The 21876-nt window shown below is 36.6% G+C and overlaps 2 protein-coding genes, 1 long non-coding RNA gene and 2 pseudogenes across 5 annotated transcripts; 4 read left to right on the forward strand and 1 right to left on the reverse strand.

Annotated features, from left to right (window-relative positions):
- Positions 1–2404: 2404 nt before the first annotated feature.
- LOC147515622 (SNF1-related protein kinase regulatory subunit gamma-1-like pseudogene) lies at positions 2405–6280 on the forward strand (annotated as a pseudogene). Its single transcript, XR_015212983.1, has 4 exons — positions 2405–2800; positions 3144–3409; positions 3752–3823; positions 5967–6280. The product of XR_015212983.1 is annotated as an SNF1-related protein kinase regulatory subunit gamma-1-like pseudogene (transcript).
- Positions 6281–6375: 95 nt separating this feature from the next.
- Positions 6376–8389, forward strand: LOC147515623 (uncharacterized). 2 transcript variants are annotated; one of them, XR_015213480.1, is made up of 5 exons: positions 6376–6437; positions 6541–6618; positions 7716–7736; positions 7832–7970; positions 8163–8389. It is a non-coding gene; the product is annotated as an uncharacterized LOC147515623 (long non-coding RNA). The 2 variants fall into 2 exon arrangements; XR_015213481.1 differs by lacking the exon at positions 7716–7736.
- A 1155-nt stretch (positions 8390–9544) lies between these two features.
- LOC147515624 (uncharacterized) lies at positions 9545–10668 on the forward strand (annotated as a pseudogene).
- Positions 10669–15873: 5205 nt separating this feature from the next.
- Positions 15874–16845, reverse strand: LOC147515625 (uncharacterized). The gene is made up of 2 exons (XM_086592981.1): positions 16275–16845; positions 15874–16166 (listed from the first exon to the last, which is right to left on the reverse strand). Exons 1-2 carry the CDS (start codon positions 16843–16845, stop codon positions 15874–15876), a joined length of 864 nt encoding a protein of 287 aa, XP_086449107.1.
- Positions 16846–20468: 3623 nt separating this feature from the next.
- LOC147515626 (uncharacterized) lies at positions 20469–21035 on the forward strand. The gene has a single exon (XM_086592982.1). It carries the CDS (start codon positions 20469–20471, stop codon positions 21033–21035), a length of 567 nt encoding a protein of 188 aa, XP_086449108.1.
- The last annotated feature ends 841 nt before the right edge of the window (positions 21036–21876 follow it).

The following is a 21876-nucleotide window of genomic DNA, read 5'->3' on the forward strand; positions in this document are numbered from 1 at the left end:
TCCAATAGGGATTGTTACTTAGGGACAACTGAATACTAAAATATTACCTAACCTAATTCGAACAATGTTATTTGATGGAATTTGGAATTACTAATAACTAAAGCTATTTAATTGAACTAATATCTACAAAAGCAATTAACTAGAGAATTTGGTTCAGATGATTAGAGAGGGACTAGGACTTCGTAATCCACCTTAGACCTTTCAATAAATACTTTAAAACTGGGTTTCAATGTTTCAAATTAATACGAGAAACATCCGCCGAATGAGAATTCAGTGTTTTCTCGAAATTTTATCGTGACAAAACTATTACGTAAAAACATCTTCCGAAATTCAGCACTAGAGATCAAACTTAAAAGATTAATTGTCTTTTAACAGCACAACTAATATCTAAATTTGCTATTGACAATAGAAATTAGGCTATGATTAGTAGTTAATCAGTTCACACTACTTAGGATGCTTCACATACAAGGTGCAATAACAGAACAACTATTAATCGAGAATGCAACGAAAGAAGACTGACAATTAAATATAATTATAACCATAAAAACTCAATCTCAAAATAATTACATCAAGGCTAGGGCTTCATCTCAGCCCTAGTTAATAGTTTACTAACACATAATAATTGAACTCAAAATAAAGAAAAGGTTAAGAGAACTCATGTCGACGGTGAGGTACTCTTCTTCCTTCTTCAATTTCTGTTTTGTCGATCAGCTCTAATTTTCGGTTCTCCAATCTTTCACTCTAATTCGTCTGCCGATCGATCCCCCTGTTTCAGTTTTTCCATTGTATATATATGGTTCGGCTAGGGTATGGGGTAGTGTTTGATTAGAATTGGAGTTGTCTAATTTGGTGACGAGAGATTCGGTTTTGATCAATTTGAGTGGAACCAGGAGTGTCGGTGTTTTGTTTCTCTTTCTGTTTATTTTTGTTTCTATTCGTGAGTGAAGGAGAATAGAAGGTGATGATCGGGTGCTTTAGGATGGATGGTGAATGGTATGGCCATTACACTACACCATTTGGGTGATTTTGTAACATTTGGGTTTTTTTAATAGTAACACTTATCCATCCGTTAGCAAATTATTCACATTTATAATCCATTAGAAATGCTATCGACCGTTGCTGAAATACTTGAATTATTTTCTAACATTTCTTGAGATATTTAGTGACGTTTCCCTATACGTTAGAAATTGTGAAATGGAAAAAAGAAAAGAAAAATCAGGTTGGAAAAAAAAGGAAAACTTAAGCGGGAGTTTTTCACCTCTCGCGCTCATCGAAAAGTGGAAAAGAGAAAAACCCTAAACCGTAAGGTTGTTCCTCACTCGGTGAGTCTTCCTCTCCTTCTTGCTCTTCTTCTTCCTTCCTCCTCCTACAAAGTGTCTAGAATTTTGATTTTGGGTGGCTAGGGTTTTGATTTTGATTTTGGTTTTGGGTGGCTAGGGTTTTGATTTTCGTTTTCGTTTTGTATGGCTAGGGTTTCGAGATTCATTTTAGGCATAATTGTTCGATCTATTGAAAAAAAGGTTCTCTTGAACAAAGGTAAGTAACTATTGGTCGTGGTTGTGGTTTTCCTTATCTGCTGAACATGTTTAATTTTGGCCGTTAAATATTAATTTCTAAGTAACAAGTTTATCTCTGTTTCCGAAGATTGTAATTCAAATATCAGACAAGATGAGAGCTTTTCCATTTCTTTGTTCATCAGGTACTAATTTCTCGTCTTTTTGAGTTTTTAATACTTTGGTTTTGAACCAATTTACTTAATTTTGATTATTCTTTGTCGATTTCATTATTTGGGGTTCAGTATTTTAAGTTTTTGAAGGTGCATGTTGCCATTAATTGCTGTTGTTGCTTCTTAATATGTGCTTGATCTGCTCAAGATAACAACTAATGTAGTGTTTTTAGTGTAACAGTTTTTGACATTAGGCTTTTAGCTCATGGGTTTGGCTGAATTACTTTAAATTTTTATGTAAAAGATTGTATCTTTATAGCTTCATATATGGTCCTTTCATGTTTAGTTTCTAGTGGAAAAGGTAATTTTGGTTCTTTTTATGGTTGGCAGTCATATGATTATTAACTTTATTATATAGTTCATATAAGTTACATTAAATTTACACAACATGCATTTGAAATGCACCGGTCGATCAATGTATGTTATGTGTCCATATATATTACTCGACAAGTGTGTTTTGCTTGTTTAATATATTTTGTTGAAAATAATTTTGTTGTCATGTTTTATGGAACTGGAATTATTTGTAATGGTTCATTAGAAGCAAAGGGAGTTCTATTTCCTTTGTTTTAATGGTTCTTTGGGTCAGATTTAAGTAATGTATAGTCTGTTTTTTCAAGAATAGAAATTCTAGCAGATTCAAACTGATACATCCGTGGCAAAGGCATAAATTTTTATCCGATGCCAACATTATGTATGCTCCTCGTTAGGAATCCAAATGCAGGAAATACTGCGGATTGGAGGGAAAGATATATAGGCATGATAGATTACTCGACTATCATTCTCTGGGTTCTAGCAAATGCAGAACTAGCTGCAGCTTGCTTTGTCTCAAGGGATTTGCAATAGTAGCCGGACTAGGTGCAAGTGTGGTCGGTGCTCTTGGAGCACTAGCGATGGAGTGCTACCGGTCCCATTGCAGCTTGTCGGATTGATCGCTATCAAGTTGTGGATGCAGCAGTGGCTAGTGGTATAGCTACATAAAAAGGAACTGGAAAAGATGGCCCAACTGCCGCCAGTAGTTTAGGAAGGGATTTTTATAATGTTATCCTTCAAGAAGAACCTTTAAAGTCCACCACGGTAAGTTTACTCGAGTCTTACGTAGAAATCTCGCTACTTTATAAAATTATGCACCTGCATAGATTATTATGAGTACCTAGGACCTAGATTCAAAATTGTTTCTGAAAATGAAACCTGTAATGTTAGTTTTAGGGATGCTCTGTAAATCCTTTGAAAAGAAAAAGAAAGAAAAGAAAACATTCTTTTGTACGTCTAGCCTTTCCTCTCTATATATTCCTTTAGCATTTTGGTGTACCATTGTTTTTATGTGTTGCAGTGTTGTTTAGTTGCATTTTATATTCCATATTGCAATTTGTATGGCCTCTTCCTATATTTTTGTAATGAATATGTCCTTGTATTTTAGGTCAAGCAAATTATAAAGTCCTTCAGATGGGCTCCTTTTCTTCCTGTTGCAACTGACAACTCCATGTTGAGTGTCTTATTGTTGCTATCAAAGTACAGATTGAGGAGTGTGCCCATTATCGAGATAGGAAATCCTTTCGTTAAGAATTTTAATACCCAGTCAGCAGTGGTGCAAGGTCTCCAAAAATGCAAAGGAAGGGATTGTTTGATTACATTGCAAGTCACCCAATATTTGATTTTGGACTTCCTTTTACGTCGTATGAGGAGGTGAGTTACTACTATATAGGTTTACTGGTTGACCAGTCTATGTTTCTTGGCACTTACGGCTCACTTTGTGTGGCAAAGAAATTCTAACAATAACCTTTTGAAATATGACACTGATTTCCTCATTTCCACATCCCAGTTGATCTTTTTAGCACATTTCTATCATTAGGATGCGTATAACATAAACTGCTGCAACCATATGTCAGGAACCCCTTATTAGGGAGTCATGGTTTATTTGTTTCTATCTTATATATAACATAATCATTGCATCATCTTATGCGTTCTCCAGCACTAAGACATTTACAATCAACTATTCATGTTAAGCGACATGTATATGCTATATAGGAGTTGATTGGGGGTGGAATTTAGACGTTGGAGCTTATCTCTTTATGATCAAAGAATATTCTGCTGGACAAGGTATTGATATACAAAATTTGCAACTTGCTCTTAAGTGGCAATGTGTGTTTCATAGACTAATTCTATATATGCATCGATTTATGACTCAATTTCGCTTAATTTAATTGGGGTTTAGATGTAATATTACTGGTATTGATATTTTATGCAACTAGTTAGCAAATTTATTCACATTGATTTTATTTGGTCAAATAGTAATGGTCAACTAAATGTAGTACACTAAGTTGCGCCCTGGTACATTTGATATTTTTGTACTTGTTTTCATAGTATTAATCGGGTGAATTACTCTGTGTGAGCATCTTGAAGTGGATCGGTAAATATAGGAGAGCCTCATGGTTATATACATCTCTATGTATGGGTTCCACACCTTATGCTATCTAGAAAATTTTAATTGGAGGTGGACATGCAAGATGAAGAGGAGGTGGCTTTCACTAAGGTATGCTAAATTTATTAACAAGTTTGTATTGGTTATATGCTACACATGCCTCCTTCTTGAACCAAACATGAGCTGGTCTGCTCCAAGTGACCCAGTACAGAAGGGGGATAAGAAGAAAATAGAAAGGGGTATCCACTGTTTTTCTCCTCCATTTTTCAGTTACCTTATATCAATAATAAAAAATGGGTGAGGGTTTTAATATATGCTTTGCTTAGTTATTTGACCCCATATACATGTACATCACATGATCACACTACTTTGATTTGTTAAGATTTTATTTTTTTTAGATTTGATTATTTGGTCTTGCTTGTTTCATATGCTCACAGTCTATTTGATGAAAGTTCCTTAAGGGCTTTAGTTTTTATGCTTTTACTGTTTTTGAAAATTAATAATTACAAACAATGGTTAGTGAGCATAAGCTGAGTATAAGCTGGGGGTGCCTAAGCTTAGTGAGCACATTATAGATTTACACTTTATAGCTAGGACCACTAAATCCCGAGGTATTGTTTTACTTAGTTCAAGAGCTTGAGAATATTTTATCAAGGTTTATTAATTCTACATATAGATAAGTGGTGTTGATGATTAATCATCTTTCTGTTGTTTGAGCATATGACGACTAATACTTTAAGTGACAAGTATCAAGCCATGTTGGACAACACCAACTTAACTAAATTCACCGTTATAGTCATAGAATAAGCTCCAATGACTTATTGACCCTGATCAGGCCTTTAATGCTAAGGATAGTGCCCTTTTTAAGCCAGTGAAGCCCTTAAATGACATGCTTTAGCTCCAACAAGAAACAAATGAGGATGAGGATAAAAAACTTGTGGGAATTGAAATTTCAGCTTATAACGGTGAATTTGACCATGAGCAATCTACGGTCAGTGATAAGTTCCAGGCTCCGTCAACTCCACAGTTGAAACAAGGATGTAGATTTCTAGACGATGGGCAAAGTAACTGCTCATTAGAGAAAGAGCATGGGGACCTAGAGGGAGAATCAAAATCTGTCGAAACTACCTGCAAATAATTCAGTTCTTTGAAACTACTTTACGACAATTCAGTGGAAGTAGTTACTGTCATGGTTGATCCTTCTTTGACATCTAAGGAGGTCGCTGTCAAAGAGGAGAACTCTGTCGAACGTTCTAGGAGTGGAAACGGTTTATCTTGTCATTCACAAAAGGTAGAGAAGAAAGCTTAATCCAAAGGTGATAACCCACAAATAGAAGCCCCTCACCCTAATTCCTATGGAAAAAAGACTAACAGGAAGATCAAGGTACTTAAATAATGATAAAAATGGTTCTTTATTATTTGTACCGCATTTGCTCTCTTTCTCTGCTGAACTTGCCCTGGTGTGTTATTTACAAGAAATAATGTTATATTAGTGAGTCATGCATTGGAGTCCATCAAGCACTGTGATTCTCAAGGAAAACTTGTTCAATTGTGAGATATTAGTCTAAGCAAAAGAAATGACTCTTTCAACAAGTTGGTTTCTCAGTTCTACAAGTTTCTGTTGGCGCTGACTTCTCCAAGTTTTATAGAACCCTAAGCCTAATGTAATTGGTTTGGACTATTTCCCATTTGACGCATCCTATGTTACCCTTCATTTCCGACATTCTTATATTTACAATTAGATTAGATTATTTATCTTTATATGTACTGATATGTGTGTATGTACATGAGATTAAACATCATTGATGTGTTGCTATGCAGAGGTATCGGATGCATAGAAGACACATTGTGCCGAAGGATGATGATAGAAGATGGCAGCATCCAAGAGGACCCACTCCAAGGGTTTATCCACACAAGCCCATCATGGCGTATCCCCCATACCATACTAATCATAGTTTCACACCAAATCAGTTTTATCCTATTTGGGGACACCCTAACAATCACCATTCAAGCATGCATATGTGGGGTCACCCTGGCTTCCCTACCTGGCATCCTCAGGATAGCTGGTCTTGGAATACACATCCATGGGTAATTTTGTTATTTTAGCTGATGCAGATATAAAAGATTGCTAACTTAAATATCAGTGCTAAAGTCGTTCTTAATTTGCTCCACATTCAAATATAGTAGTGTAGCCTTGTGCTAATTTTATGAATATGTTATATATGTGTTTCAGATGCATGGGGCCGTCCTATGATGTCGCCATCTCCGAGGCCTTGCTCCAACTTCCCTCAGGTGAGGCTAATGATGTGTCTATACTCACACTGAATACATACACTTTAGTGCCTTGCTAAATTGGATTTTAACATTATAGTGTCATTTTCTTAAAATGGTGCAGAATGCTTCTGGATTTCATAGTTTGCACCCATTTGAAGAATGTATCAACTCACCAAGCAATTCCTTCGACTTTCATCCGGTAAAAGTCTTCTCAGTTATATTTTTCCTTACATATTTACTCCACGTACTATGTACTAGCCTTTTGTTATTAAGAGGTACAATCACTTAACAGGTCCGATAGTATTTAGCATTTATGTTTGAATGGTGACCCCATGAATCTTTCAATCAGACAAATCCTATTGGGGTCCCGACCTCAAAGCCGGCTATTTTGTATAGGTGCCATGATGCAGTAGAACTCCATTCCATTATTTTATCTATATACTATATAGTATGGTTTACATTTAGGGTTGGGGTATCATCATAATGCGCCTTCACCAAATTTTTTATGGTATACGCTTTGAACTACTGATTGAACGCGTTTCCTCTTCTATCTCTAAGTAGGCAATATAGTCGAGGCAAACAACTTGACCTTCTGTCCTAATGTCAAATAGACAATGGGGCTGCACATAGTACACCATCACATTAGCAAGGACTTAAACCATGACATCCTCGACTCCTAGTATCCTACAGAGGTGTGGATCCACTAGACTGTGGAGTTTGCAGGATTGTTTTTTTCGTCTGTATCTTGTGGTGAAAATAGTGTCAGACATCAAATGACACTAGAGTGTCAATTTCGACAAATACTGTATTTATCCCATAGTAAATGAATACTATAGTGGAAGGTAAATAAGGAAGCTTCATTATAAACTGGGTATTATTTCATCTCGTTTATTGATTTGTTCAAGATGCTAACAGTGGAAAATATGTCGACTTTTAAAAGTTTATAGAATTCCAAGTGTTTCCATGGATCCAAAATAAACAAATTTCTATGTTGAATATATTCATACAATAGCTACATAATTAAATATCTTTTGTGGTAAATTGTGGCTTCATTTCGTTTCTAACGGTTCGAATCAAGGGTTTGTCACCTGATCTAATATAGTATTTGGTTCGTTCATTGCCTATGTGAAATTGTTCTTATTTGTATGGCATCTTCGAATATGGATTGAGAAAACTAGGCTGATAAAAAGTAATTCCCACCATCTAATACCTTTATAAGTAATCAAACAATATCATTTTTGTAGTTTACAGCCGAACTTAAATTCTTTGACATGAAAAGTTATTATATTGTTACAGGTAATGAGGCATGATTTACAGGTAATGGAAGTCTACATTTTGAGATAAGATGTTTTACATTATTGACTATCTTTGTCATTTTGATTGGCTTATTTATGAACTTTGCTTGATTATAGATATGCCAAAGAAGGAAATCCATCTGAGTTAGCAGTGATAGACATCTTTGTGAGTACAATTGATCCTCCGAAGGAGCCTCCACTTATCACTGCAAATATTGTTCTATCGATCCTTGCTGTGGATTATCCAATCGACAAGGTAGCGTTTGAGAGCTACTAGGACTTATTCTATCCATGCATTTTGTTTACAAAAACTTATTTTACTAGTTGTTATTATATTCTTGGTTGTTTTCTCATTGTTGAATCTAACTTACACAAATTTTACTTACTACTATGTATCGATCCTCTCTATTTTCTTAATTTCCTTTTGGTGTCATTGGTCTGGTTGCAGGTGTCGATGACTTTTATGATTGCTAGAGGAAGGACAATGTGAGAGATCAAAATGTTTCGTTTTAGAGCTATTAGGACTAATTCTATCTATGTATTTTGTTTACAAAATACTTAATGAGTTTACTGATTGTTATTATATTTTTGGTTATTATCTCATTGTTGAAAAAAAATGTAATCAAAGTTAAGACTTGCGACTTATGAATGAATTATCGAGTATGTTTGGTTCAAGTGTTTTCTTTCTCGTTATTGTACCTAAGTGTATGTTTTAAGTTTTTAGTGGGATGGATAGGTTGTGTATAATGTGTAGGATATATATATGCTAGAAGCAGGTGGCAGGAACAATTGGGGTCAGAATATTTAAATATTTTTTTTTCAAATGTTTCCAAATTTAGCAACGGTTGTGTATCCGTTACTAATGGAAGCATAAGTAACGGTTACAGATCCGTTATAAATAAAAATTGCTAACACTTTTATTTGTTGGAAATGAATTAAGAACAAAATTAATAACCGTTACTAATAATTTACTAACGGTTGATAAGTGTTGCTGACATTAATTTCAGTAACATTTGCTAACCGTTGGTAAATTTGCTAACACTTTATAACCGTTACCAATATCTGTTACTAATATTTGTCACGCTTTTGTGTCGACGAAAAATAACTGTTACTAATATTTTTTGTAACGGATGCATATCCGTTACAAATAAGTTGTTATGGTGTAGTGTTAGTTGGTTGTGTGGGCTTTAGTCTTGAACATGTAGACGGTTTGTAATTCTTGTGCCTGAACTTAACTATGGCCCATAAGCTAACAAATACAATCCACGCCTTTGCTCATGATAAATCTTTAAGAGCAAGTCCAATGGGGAGCTATATGGACGGCTAAAGGCAAATATAGCACCCCAACCACAAAAATGTCATTCCAATGGGGCTGCTAAAAGGGTCTTAAATTTGGAAGGAGTAAAAAAACCCAGCCAAAATTAAGACCTTCGTTAGCATCTGCCATAATAAGTTACGGGATAAGGACGGCATAGTTTCTGCCGTCTGTTGGTTATTTATGTACAGACGACAGTCACTATGTCGTCTGCCTCCAGTTTTAAATAAATGGACGGACGGCAGACACTGTACCGTCCGTACCTTCCAGACACTCAACACTATTTAGACTTAGCCAGATTTAACCAATTTTTCACTCACATGCATTTACTTGTCATCAAAGCCTCAACCCTCAACTCTTCAACCATCAACTCTTCAACCACCAATCTCATTTCTTGTGTCAACTTTATAGACCACAAACTCTTCACTCACACTTTTTGCATTACTATTCTCAACTTTGCAACCTTTCTTCTCACATTCATTCTCAACCTTGTAACTTTTCTTCTCACATTCAAAATGGCTTCTTCTTCTCACTATGTTGAATCAAGCTCCTCATCCAAAGATGAGAACATGACAAATGATGATGAGAATATGTTCGTACCTATTTTCTCGTTGTTGCAAGACATGCATGAAGATACTCGTGATCATCGAGGCTCGGTCTCCGGTAGAAAGTACATTTATCGTGATTGAATCGACGCTCACAATAGCATTATGAGGGATTATTTCGTGCAATACCCGAAGTATCCCCTTGATATCTTCCGTGGGAGGTTTAGGATGCACCGCCATCTTTTCCTCCAAATCTTGAAAGCCGTCTCCGACCATAACAAGTACTTCACATACGAGGTTGGTATTGGAAAGCCATGTTTGACGGGTATGTAAAAGGTAGTTGCTTGCATTCGTTTGCTTGCATATGGGTATAGTGCGAATGCGTGGGATGAATACGTTCAAATCACAAAGAGCACCCTTTTCGAAAGCTTGAGGCATTTTTGTGATGCTATGTTGGCGGTCTTCAAGAAAGAATATTTGAGGGCTCCAAACGAAGAAGACATTCAACGTCTACTTGCACAAGGTGAAAATCGTGGCTTCCCGGGTATGCTTAGAAGTTTGGATTGTATGCATTGGCAATGGGAAATGTGTCCTACGGTATGGCAAGGTACACATGTAGGACATAAGAAGAAACCTACAATCATTTTGGAAGTCGTTGCCGATCAAGACTTGTGGATTTGGCATGCTTTTTTTGGTATGGTGGGTTCGAACAACGACATCAATGTGCTTCAACGTTCTCACCTCTTTGATAATCTTATGCATGGTGATGCTCCTCGTTGTAATTACACCGTGAATGGTCACCAATACAAAATGGGTTACTATCTAGTCGATGGGATTTATCCTAAATATGCTACACTTGTACAAACAATCCCTCACCTAACAACTCAAATAGAGGGATTCTTTGATAAGATGTAAGAAGCGTATGCAAAGATGTGGAGCGTGCATTTGGTGTCTTACAAGCTAGATAGGGGATAATCAAGAGGCCGGCGCGAATGTGGAGTAGGGATGATATTAATCGAATAATGAAGACGTGTATAATTTTACATAATATGATTTTCGAGGATGAACGAGCGATTGATATTGAAGATTGGTAAATTGACATGGATTGGGAGCCACCAGTCGCATTGGATGTTGTCAGGAATCGAAATGAGGAAATTGCAAGAAGACTCAACACACTTCGTCATATTCAGAGCAGAGAAACTAAAATGTTCAACTAAGAGTTGACTCATCAATCACCTTTGGCAATTTCGTGCGGATCAAGGAATGTAGTATGAGTATTTTTATGTTTGTAGTTTGAGTATTAACTATGTTTGTTCTATAGTTTAAGTATTATTTATGTTTGACTTTATGTTGTTTCAAGATAATTCAAATTAAATTGAAATTACAATATTGGAAATGAACTAACAACAACAATGGAAATGAAATAACTAAAGCAACATTGAAATTAATCTAAGTAGTAGAAGCACCACCCCTACTAGAAGCACCACTTGGAGTTCCAAACGTTCCATTCTCTCTCTTTTGGCGAATTATCTCCATTTTCATCGTCTTGAAGTATTCGGCAACTTCCGGCTCAAGAGTAGAAGTATCTTGTGCTAATATTTTGTTGTCTTCTTTCCACTTCTTGAGCTCCACATCTTCACCCTATCGGCGGCGGCATTAGTCATTTGTGCCAAATACTTTTCCATCATCTTGTAATTCTCTCCTCCTTTCTTCATTCTTCATTCTCTCCCTTTGTTCCCGGTGGTCGTTTTTTCTTGGTTCCACTTCCACCTCCACCTCCACCTCCACCTCCACCTCTATCCCCAACTTGTGTAGGAAACGGATGAATTGGAACGCCACCAAGAGTTTCCGATAGCGTTGTGGGTGTTAAAGGCACGACTTCGTCATCTACATCGAGAATGACGTTAGTTCATCTCCTCGATGTAGTTGTGGACCGGCTCTCCAATTCTTCATTCCATTTTGGGCTATCCTTGAGGAGGGCCCAACAATGCTCAAATTGAAAGTGTGTGTTATGAGCCAACATATATGTTGTTTTTGCCTCGGCCAACCGATCTTGGATCGTTGTGCCACTTCTTGCAGTCCTCTTCGAAGAGAAGATAATTCCTGCCTATCGGTTGCAAGCTTTTTGGATGTGTCCAAATCGAGTGGACACCGAATCTTTGCTTCTCTTGTTGTTTTCACCAGCTCTCTCTTGAAATTTCTCTAATATTCTCTCCCAATAGTGTGTGACTCGTTATGTGAAATGAGAGCAAATGGTGAGAGAGTTGTGTGAAGTAGTTGCTATAAATTTGTAATTTCAGAAAAACTAGTTGTTGGGATGTCTGGACTAGACAGACAGCAAAGTTTATGCCGTCCATTACAATTTAACATACAAACGGTAGAAACTCTGCCGTCCGTATCCCGAACTTAACAACTATTAAAAGTCCCCATTGGACTGGTTTTTCGAATTTGGGCTGCCAAATTTGGCTGGGGCTGCTAAAGGGCTTATGTGGCACCTTTTAGCAGCCCATTATAGCTGCCCCCCATTGGACTTACTCTAAAGTAAGGTTCCACCTTTTGCTGGTCACATGCCCACTGAACTTCATGGCGACGCTGGTCTTTAGCACATGGGCTTTTATAGCTAACTCCTTCAAACTGACTTTATATATTCTGCACCTCCACTGAAGTAGATCAACGTACACACACTAATATCTTCGAATCTCCATAGTTTCAACACTTTTAATCAAGTTAACTCCAATCCTGCAAAATCACTAAAAACACACTAACTAAATCAAACAAATTAATTAAACGAACTAACTAATATGAAATTGGGCGTAAATATATGTAACATTTACGTGTTTATCAAATACCCCCAAACTTATATTTTGCTAGTCCTCAAGCAAAACTAAAACGAAACTAATAACAAAAACAAAAATTCTAACTCACTTTCGTAGGAATCACGATTATACTTAGCATGTGTAACAAGCCTTTAAACCTCTAGATTACCCCTAGTGGATGAGTTTAGTCTTGTGAGGGTTTTTCAGAAACGGTACCCACAAACATTAACATAGCATAACCATAACCAATGGTGATATAATTTTCTCAGAGATAAAAACTTTTCCAACTGATAAACAAGTTAAAAAAATCATCAATTACCACAGTTTACATCATTATCACCAAGACACATTGCTACTTTCAAAGATAGAAAAGATTGACTACTTTCCCAAACCAAAGCGTGTGTGTGTTTAGCCAAACTGATACAATCTTCTATCCAAGTAATGGAATTCCTAACTTGCTATCCAAAGAGCATATCAACTTCAATCCTCACCATACATACACTCACAAGAAAGTTTCTCTTTCAGATAAGTTTTCAATTTTACCTCTGTACGCAGGGAAATGAGTAAAATAATAGAACATCCCACATACTTAGCCAGAAAGATGGACTTATGAAATTTCAAAAACAAATTAGTCTCATGGAAAGAAGGTCAATCACATGTGAAGTGTCGGGTCCTTCACTTTAGCATCCTCTCACCTATTCTACACTTTATATCATACTTTTGTGATAAGTCTGGGTATTACAGGGCTTAGGATAAGTTAACAACAAAAGGTAAAAGGATTCAAAAATTTCTGAGAATATACTAAAGACTTATCTTGTACTTGATCTTCTTGGAAAAATTTCTTCACTTTGTAGACCACATTACTTGACTTTCTCACTACTTCTGCTCAATGATTTCTTTTTCTTTTTCTTTTTCTATATTTTTCTTTTTTCTTTTCTTTTTTTTCTTTTTCTATTTAATCATTTTGAGCAAAATGAATGATTTTCTTCATTTGATTTTGGTAAATTTTCCTTCTAAATCTTCTTTCTTCTAGCTTTCTCCTTAGTCCTTTAGAAATCCTTAGAAATATGGGTAAGGCTAATAATATGGGTTTACACTCCCTATTTGGAGTTGGGTTAAGGATAATTGGTTTAAGAAGAAAAGGCTTAATAATATAAGGCTCAAAAGGGTTAACATGATGATCCTACTAGGTGGTATAGATAAAGGCTAATTAGTTAACTACTTGACTTATTAGTATGATATTCCGCTTCGAATAGACTACAAGGCCTAATGGCTATCTCCCCAGTTGATGCCACTTCATGATCAACCAAAACAAGAATATATAATGAGACTATACAACGACTTTAAAGCACAAAAGAATGATTGAGTCAACTCGGACTCGGAATTTACGTAAAGACACTCCAAGAAATTAGAATTGACAGGTTCAAGTCTCATGGGTTAAGTCTCTATATTCCTCTTTTAGTTCACTAGGAGGTTAAGTTACTCTTCAACTTGACATATATCAATTGGCTAATAGTGCAAATTCCACTTTGGCTTGGACTTTCATCAATAAAATCTATTTCTAGAAGTAGAAAATAGTCTAAGCAACAATAACTTCCAAAGTGACTCTTAACTTCTTAAATTCCTTGAAAATCAGTGGCATTAGAAATAAAAATTCTTAAATATTTTCATAATAGAAAATCACCATTTATCATACAATGCTAGAAAATTTTATTTTTCACAAAACAAAAGCTTTTGTTCCCACCCCCAACCTATCATAGACATTGTCCTCAATGTTGACATATATGCTCAATTGAAAAGATAACGACATGGACAAGTAAAAGAATAAGAAAAGAGGTTACCAATATTTCCAAAAATGACAAATAAAATCTCTGAGTCACCTGTAGAAATTAGTACATTACCAAAGATATAACAGTGATAATATATATAAAGAACCAAATTACAACAATGACTAAAATGTGTCACGTGTCTCATTCCATAGAGTTACACGTCTCCAACAAGGTGGAGAAAAAGTGCTAGAGTGGAATACATGATACACGTGCACAAAGGACTAAACAATAACAAAAACATTGGTTGCCTCCCATAAGCGCTACATTTAACGTCTCTAGCAGACGAATGTTTCGCACCCCCAAACTTAGGATTAACACTACCATATGAGTGCATACAATATCACGCAGATAATCAAATATACCAATCTCAAGCAAAAGATCGTGTGATGTAAAAATTTGCCACCCCCAAACTTATGCAAAACAACACTTAAACATACCATGTATCACCTAATAAGATATGCAAATACAATACACAGTAGGCGAACATGAAACAATGCACTTAACAAATAGTGATAATGTCATCCGATTTTCGTAAATCCGACAACACTTTCAAATCATCTTTCCGTACCCAAACGGCACGGACCTTAGGTGGAAAGTGTCTAGGTTGTGTCTATTTATATTGCACTCCCATTTTCTTACCATGATTTCTAGGCAAATTATAATCACATTTCATAGGTCTATTAGATAGACTAGGTATGATAACAGAATTAGCAATGTCATGAGATGGAGCACGTGATTGTGGAACCCGGTTTAAAGAGTTACCTTGGTTTACACGAGGATTATATTTATACCAAAACTTAAATTCTCTTTTTCTAACCTGACAATGATATTTCATATGACCCTGACCACCACAATAATGACAAACAATGTGAGGCCTAGGACGTTCAATATGAGTAGTGGAAAGGATAGTAGATGGGACACGTTCTAGAGAAAATGGAGCTAACTTAGAACAAGTAATAAGACTATCGTGATCACTGGAACACTCCCTAGCACTTGGGATCGTATCCAAATTTTCAGCACCATTACATGGATTTTGAAATGTCATATTGGAGTCAAAATTCTTCTGTAAAAGATCAAAATAAGTTTCAATAGCTTTTTGACTTTTCTTAATCATGCCAAACTCAATTTCCAAAGATTTATTTATAACACTAAGAGATTCATTCTCCGCTTTCAATTTATTAGCAACATACATCGTCTCATTAGCGTGAGAAGTCAAAACAATATTTTCACTCTCAAGAGATAGCATCCTCTCAAACAACTTCTCATTTTCCTCAAGTAACTGCTGATTTTTAATTAACAAATCAAGATAAATCTCTGGAAGTTTCTCATGAGACTCATTCACCATGGAATCACAACTAGAATCAAGACATAGAATGCAAAGACTAGAAAAGGGAACAATATCATTAGGACATGAAGAATTACCATTAGGAGTACTATCAAATGAAAGTTCCTCCGATAAAGTAGTCACCACTTCCCTAAGTATATCATCATCACTATCTCTAAAGTGAGCTAGACACACATCCAGCAACTCATCCGAATCGGACAACCAAAAATCATTGTTGAAAAGAATATCAGCGTCATCACTAGTACTTAATGGTTTACTATTACCCTCAACCATATTAACATCACAATATTCTCTGAATCCACAAGCGGCTTACTCACATAAAAAAACATTAAGCTCAACTGTCATATTTCCAAAAGAGATTTTCATAACCCCATTCCTACAATTTATAATGGCATTAGCTGTAGCCAAAAATGGCCTACCAAGAATCACAGGAATATTTTCTTTAGAATTTTGGATAGGTTGAGTATCAAGGACCACAAAGTCCACTGGAAAATAGAATTTATCCGCTTGAATCAAAACATCTTCAACAACACCACGAGGGATTTTAATAGATCTATTAGCAAGTTGTAGTGTTATTGGAGTGGACTTAAGCTCTCCTAATTCTAATTGTAGATAAACAGAATAAGGTAATAAATTAACACTGGCTCCCAAATCAACTAAAGCTTGTTCTATCCGTTAGCTTCCTATTCCACATGAAATGGTGGGACAACCTGGATCCTTAAACTTAGGAGGAGTTTTGTATTGAATGATTGAGCTTACTTGCTCTGTGAGGAATGCTCTCTTCTGCCCATGCATCTTACGTTTCACAGTACACAAATCTTTTAAGAACTTGGTATAGGCAGGAACTTGCTTAATAGCCTCAAGAAATGGAATATTTATTTGAACCTTTTTAAAAACATCCAACATTTCATTAGATTGTGTTGCTTTCTTAGTCGGAAGCAACCTTTCAGGAAAAGAAGCTTTAGGTATATAATGTGGTATGAGATTAGACTCCATAGGAATAAAAGGTTGCCTAGAAGATTTACTAGCATGAGGACCACTAATATCACTCTCCTCACTTTCACGCTCTCCCAAATCAGACCTAACCTCTACCCTAGGCATCTCAACCTTATTATCAACATGTTTTCCACTCCTAAGCGTAGTAATCGACTTTACTTGCTCATGGTAGTGCCTTTGGCTCAAGTTAGAGCCTATCTCATACTGACCTTTTGGATTAGCTACTGGCTGAATAGGAAGATTACCTTTCTCCCTCTCACTCAAAGCATTTGCAAGTTGATCCATTTGAATTTCCAACTTGGCAATATATTGCGAGTTTGAATGCAAACTCTGTTGGGCATCTTTTTGAAGTTGTTGGGTTGTTTCCAAAAAATTTATAGTGTTTTGTGCTAATTTAGCAAGGGATTCCTCTAGAGCTTAAAGCGTAGGTGGTTGGGGTGCATAATGTTGCACTGGATTTGAGTTACTAATTGGACCTCCCTGGTGTATACCCTTAGACCAAGACAAATTAGGGTTGTTACGCCACCCTTGGTTATAACTATTATTAGAAAAGGAGTTGTTGCTTGGGTTCTGGTACGTGTTAAAGGCATTGACTTGTGCAGTCACGCCAGCATAATTATCAATAACATGATCAAGACTATCGCACAAAAGGCAACTAGGGGTTTCAACATTATTAACTTGAGCTGGAGATTTTGTCTCTTTTTCTAGCTCGAGAGCCTCAACTCTTCTAACTAAGGCATCCATTTTTGGCATTTGCGTCAAAATCCTTATCAACATGAAACATAACATTCTTTGTAGTACTACTAGCCACCTTCTTAGGTTCACGACTAGTTTCCCATTGCTGGACCTTTTCAGAGACTTTTTCTAAAAAAGTCCACGCTTCATCTACAGTATTATCACAAAAATCTCCAGTACTCATGGTCTCAATTATAGCCTTAGAGCTAAAATCAAAACCCTCATAGAGAATTTGTATCAGCCTACCCTTCTCTAGGCCATGGTTAGGACACTACAAGAGCAGGTCCTTGGATCTCTCCATACACTTCCATAATGACTCTCCATCAACTTGGCAAAAAGATGATAATTTTTTTCTAAAAGCAGTTGCCTTATGATTAGGGAAAAAATTCTTTAAGAACACATTGCATAATTTTTCCCACGTAGCTATGGAATTTGATGGAAGAGTGTTAAACCAACTCTTCGCTTTCTCCTTAAGGGAAAAAGGGAATAACTTCAATTTTATAACTTCATCGCTAAACTGTTGAAGTTTAGTAGTCCCACAAATATCCTTGAATTCCCTTACATGCATGAAGATATGGATCTTCCTCATCCATTCCCCTATATTTAGGAAGTAGCCCAAGCAGTTTGGGCTTTATCTCAAAGTGATTAGCATTGGTCGGTGGGGAAACAATGCAAGATGGTCGAGTTGTCCTAGCAGGATAGATAAACTCCTTAATAGATCTAGGTATTTGGGCAACAACTTCGTTATTATTGCCTCCTTCAGCCATTTTTATTTTTTTTTTCTTTCTTAAGACTCTATAGGACAACACCCTAACAAAAAGGAAACTAACTTAACCCTAAGACTGATAAATAATGCAAACGATGCACACACACAAATAATATCAAACAATTATTTCAAACCAGATTGAATTTTTAATAATGTTTAATATATTTGCTCCTAAACCCAAATAACACGATTCCCAGTTCTTGTGTAAAAGCACCGTCATCGATCCACATCTCAAAAGAGCTTTCCTAGTGAGCGGGCTAAACCTGTCCTAATGCAAGATGCCTAGGGCTGGTCAAGGTGAATTATCCTTCCTAAATGCAAGAAAAATCAAAAACAAACAAAACACACAAGGTAAACAACGTTCAACCCCACAAAGGAAAGAGACGTACCTCCGGCGTGAGCCTTCGAAGGCTACTTGCGACACCGGGTGACGACAAACAAGCAACTTCCCAAAAGTCCACAAGAAAATCACGACTATCAGCTTTGTAAGAAAAATTATTTGCTTACTGCCTGCGAAAATCAAAATTCGACACAGAAACTAAGAAATAATAAAACTACAACTAAACTTAAACTACGAATCATGATAAATAAAACTTTAAAACTCAATTGTACCACTGCAATCCCCGACAGCGGTGCCAAAAATTTGATAGGAATTTAACCGGCCTAAATAAATAGATTAATTAAACCATATAATTAAACCGCAAGCGCACAGCTATCGTTGAAAATAGTTGCGGCAAACGAGTCGATCCCACAGGGATTGCTACTTAGGGACAACTGAATACTAAAATATTACCTAACCTAATTCGAACAATGTTATTTGATGGAATTTGGAATTACTAATAACTAAAGCTATTTAATTGAACTAATATCTACGAAAGCAATTAACTAGAGAATTTGGTTCAGATGATTAGAGAGGGACTAGGACTTCAGAATACACCCTAGACCTTTCAATAAATACTTTAGAACTGGGTTTCAATGTTTCAAATTAATACAAGAAGCATCCGAATGAGAATTCAGTGTTTTCTTGAGATTTTATCATGACAAAACTATTACGTAAAAACATCTTCCGAAATTCAGCACTAGAAATCAAGCTTAAAAGATTAATTGTCTTTTAACAGCACAACTAATATCTAAATTTGATATCAACAATAGAAATCAGACTATGATTAGTAGTTAATCAGTTCATACTACTTAGGATGCTTCACATACAAGGTGCAAGAACAGAACAACTATTAATTGAGAATGCAACGAAAGAAGACTGGCAATTAAATATAATAATAACCATAAAAACCCAGTCTCAAAATAATTACATCAAGGCTAGGGCTTCATCTCAGCCCTAGTTAATAGTTTAGTAACACATAATAATTGAACTCAAAATAAAGAAAAGGTTAAGAGAACTCATGTCGACGGTGAGGTACTCTTCTTCCTTCTTCAATTTCTGTTTTGTCGATCAGCTCTAATTTTCGGTTCTTCAATCTTTCACTCTAATTCGTCTGCCGATCGATCCCCCTGTTTCAGTTTTTCCATTGTATATATATGGTTCGGCTAGGGTATGGGGTAGTGTTTGATTAGAATTGGAGTTGTCTAATTCGGTGACGAGAGATTCGGTTTCGATCAATTTGAGTGGAACCAGGAGTGTCGGTGTTTTGTTTCTCTTTCTGTTTCTTTTTGTTTCTATTCGTGAGTGAAGGAGAATAGAAGGTGATGATCGGGTGCTTTAGGATGGATGGTGAATGGTATGGCCATTAGTTGGTTGTGTGGGCTTTAGTCTTGAACATGTAGACGGTTTGTAATTCTTGGGCCTGAACTTAAATGTGGCCCATAAGCTAACAAATACAATCCACGCCTTTGCTCATGATAAATCTTTAAGAGCAAGTCCAATGGGGAGCTATATGGGCGGCTAAAGGCAAATATAGCACCCCAACCACAAAAATGTCATTCCAATGGGGCTGCTAAAAGGGTCTTAAATTTGGAAGGAGTAAAAAAACCCAGCCAAAATTAAGACCTTCGTTAGCATCTGCCATAATAAGTTACGGGATAAGGAAGGCATAGTTTCTGCCGTATGTTGGTTATTTATGTACAGACGACAGTCACTATGTCGTCTGCCTCCAGTTTTAATTAAATGGACGGACGGCAGACACTGTGCCGTCTGTACCTTCCAGACACTCAACACTATTTAGACTTAGCCAAATTTAACCAATTTTTCACTCACATGCATTTACTTGTCATCAAAGCCTCAACCATCAACTCTTCAACCATCAACTCTTCAACCACCAATCTCATTTCTTGTGTCAACTTTATAGACCACAAACTCTTCACTCACACTTTTTGCATTACTATTCTCAACTTTGCAACCTTTCTTCTCACAGTCATTCTCAACTTTGTAACTTTTCTTCTCACATTCAAAATGGCTTCTTCTTCTCACTATGTTGAATCAAGCTCCTCATCCAAAGATGAGAACATGACAAATGATGATGAGAATATGTTCGTACCTATTTTCTCGTTGTTGCAAGACATGCATGAAGCTACTCGTGATCATCGAGGCTCGGTCTCCGGTAGAAAGTACATTTATCGTGATCGAATCGACCCTCACAATAGGATTATGAGGGATTATTTCGTGCAATACCCGAAGTATCCCCTTGATATCTTCCGTAGGAGGTTTAGGATGCACCGCCATCTTTTCCTCCAAATCTTGAAAGTCGTCTCCGACCATGACAAGTACTTCACATACGAGGTTGATGGTATTGGAAAGCCATGTTTGACGGGTATGCAAAAGGTAGTTGCTTGCATTCGTTTGCTTGTATATGGGTATAGTGCAAATGCGTGGGATGAATACGTTCAAATCACAAAGAGTACCCTTTTCGAAAGCTTGAGGCATTTTTGTGATGCCATGTTGGCGGTCTTCGAGAAAGAATATTTGAGGGCTCCAAACGAAAAAGACATTCAACGTCTACTTGCACAAGGTATTACCTGACAGACCAAAACTGCCGCAAGACCGTCGGGAAATGCTCGGTCGGCATAGGCTTCCGACGGTTTTTATTGGTCAAAACAGGCCGTTGGGGTTGAAGATCTTTGCCGACGGACATTCATGCTGTTAATAACCGTCGGATATGCCGGCTGTTAACAACCGTCGGATAGTTGCTACTGTCAAAAACCGTTGGATATTCCTGCTGCTAAAAACCGTCGGATATTCCTACTGTTAAAAACCGTCGGATAGTTCTACTGTTATGAACTGTCGGTTAGACCAACTATCACCAGCCGTCTGATATGCCAGCTACTAGCCATCGGGTAGTTTGCTATTAGACAGTTTTTATCCGTCGGGTATTAGTTCTTTATTTTTAAAAAAATATATTTCTTATAATAATTGTTTCAGGTATCCCAACATTACATTCTTTCCTGCACCAATTACATTCTTGCAAGTTCCTACTCAAATGCTACAAACGCCAATGTATTCATAAAGAAACAATGTGTTCATAAAAAAAAAACAGGAATAAGACATATCGTTCACTAAGTATACATATTACTTCCTTCAAAAACCAAAAATCAACACCACACCATCTGTCTAGCAACCAGTCCTAGTAATCTCTAGTACCCTAGCAATGACAAAACACCAATTGTTTAGCAACCTGCTAAAATTCAAAATTAGGACTGGTCAGTTCTAAAGCACATAGTAACGCCACCATTGAATGTCTAACCAGCTTGGATCTCTGACATGGGCCACTAGATCACTTGACTATCACGGGATTACTAGTAACGTCTCCTGGGAGAGGTATTTGATATGCCTCTAATAGAAATCTACCTACTGATCATGGAGG

This window comes from Coptis chinensis, chromosome 2 (genome assembly GCF_015680905.1).
Source record: "Coptis chinensis isolate HL-2020 chromosome 2, ASM1568090v1, whole genome shotgun sequence".
NCBI lineage: Eukaryota > Viridiplantae > Streptophyta > Magnoliopsida > Ranunculales > Ranunculaceae > Coptis > Coptis chinensis.

Excerpts from the sequence above, each read along its gene's own strand:
- LOC147515625 (XM_086592981.1), bottom strand. The coding sequence starts at position 16,845 with ATGGATCAACTTGCAAATGCTTTGAGTGAGAGGGAGAAAGGTAATCTT. Across the intron at positions 16,167-16,274 it reads TCCTAAGTTTAAGGATCCAG|AATTAGGAGAGCTTAAGTCC; the intron begins GTTGTCCCACCA and ends ATCTACAATTAG.
- LOC147515626 (XM_086592982.1), top strand. The coding sequence starts at position 20,469 with ATGGCTTCTTCTTCTCACTATGTTGAATCAAGCTCCTCATCCAAAGAT.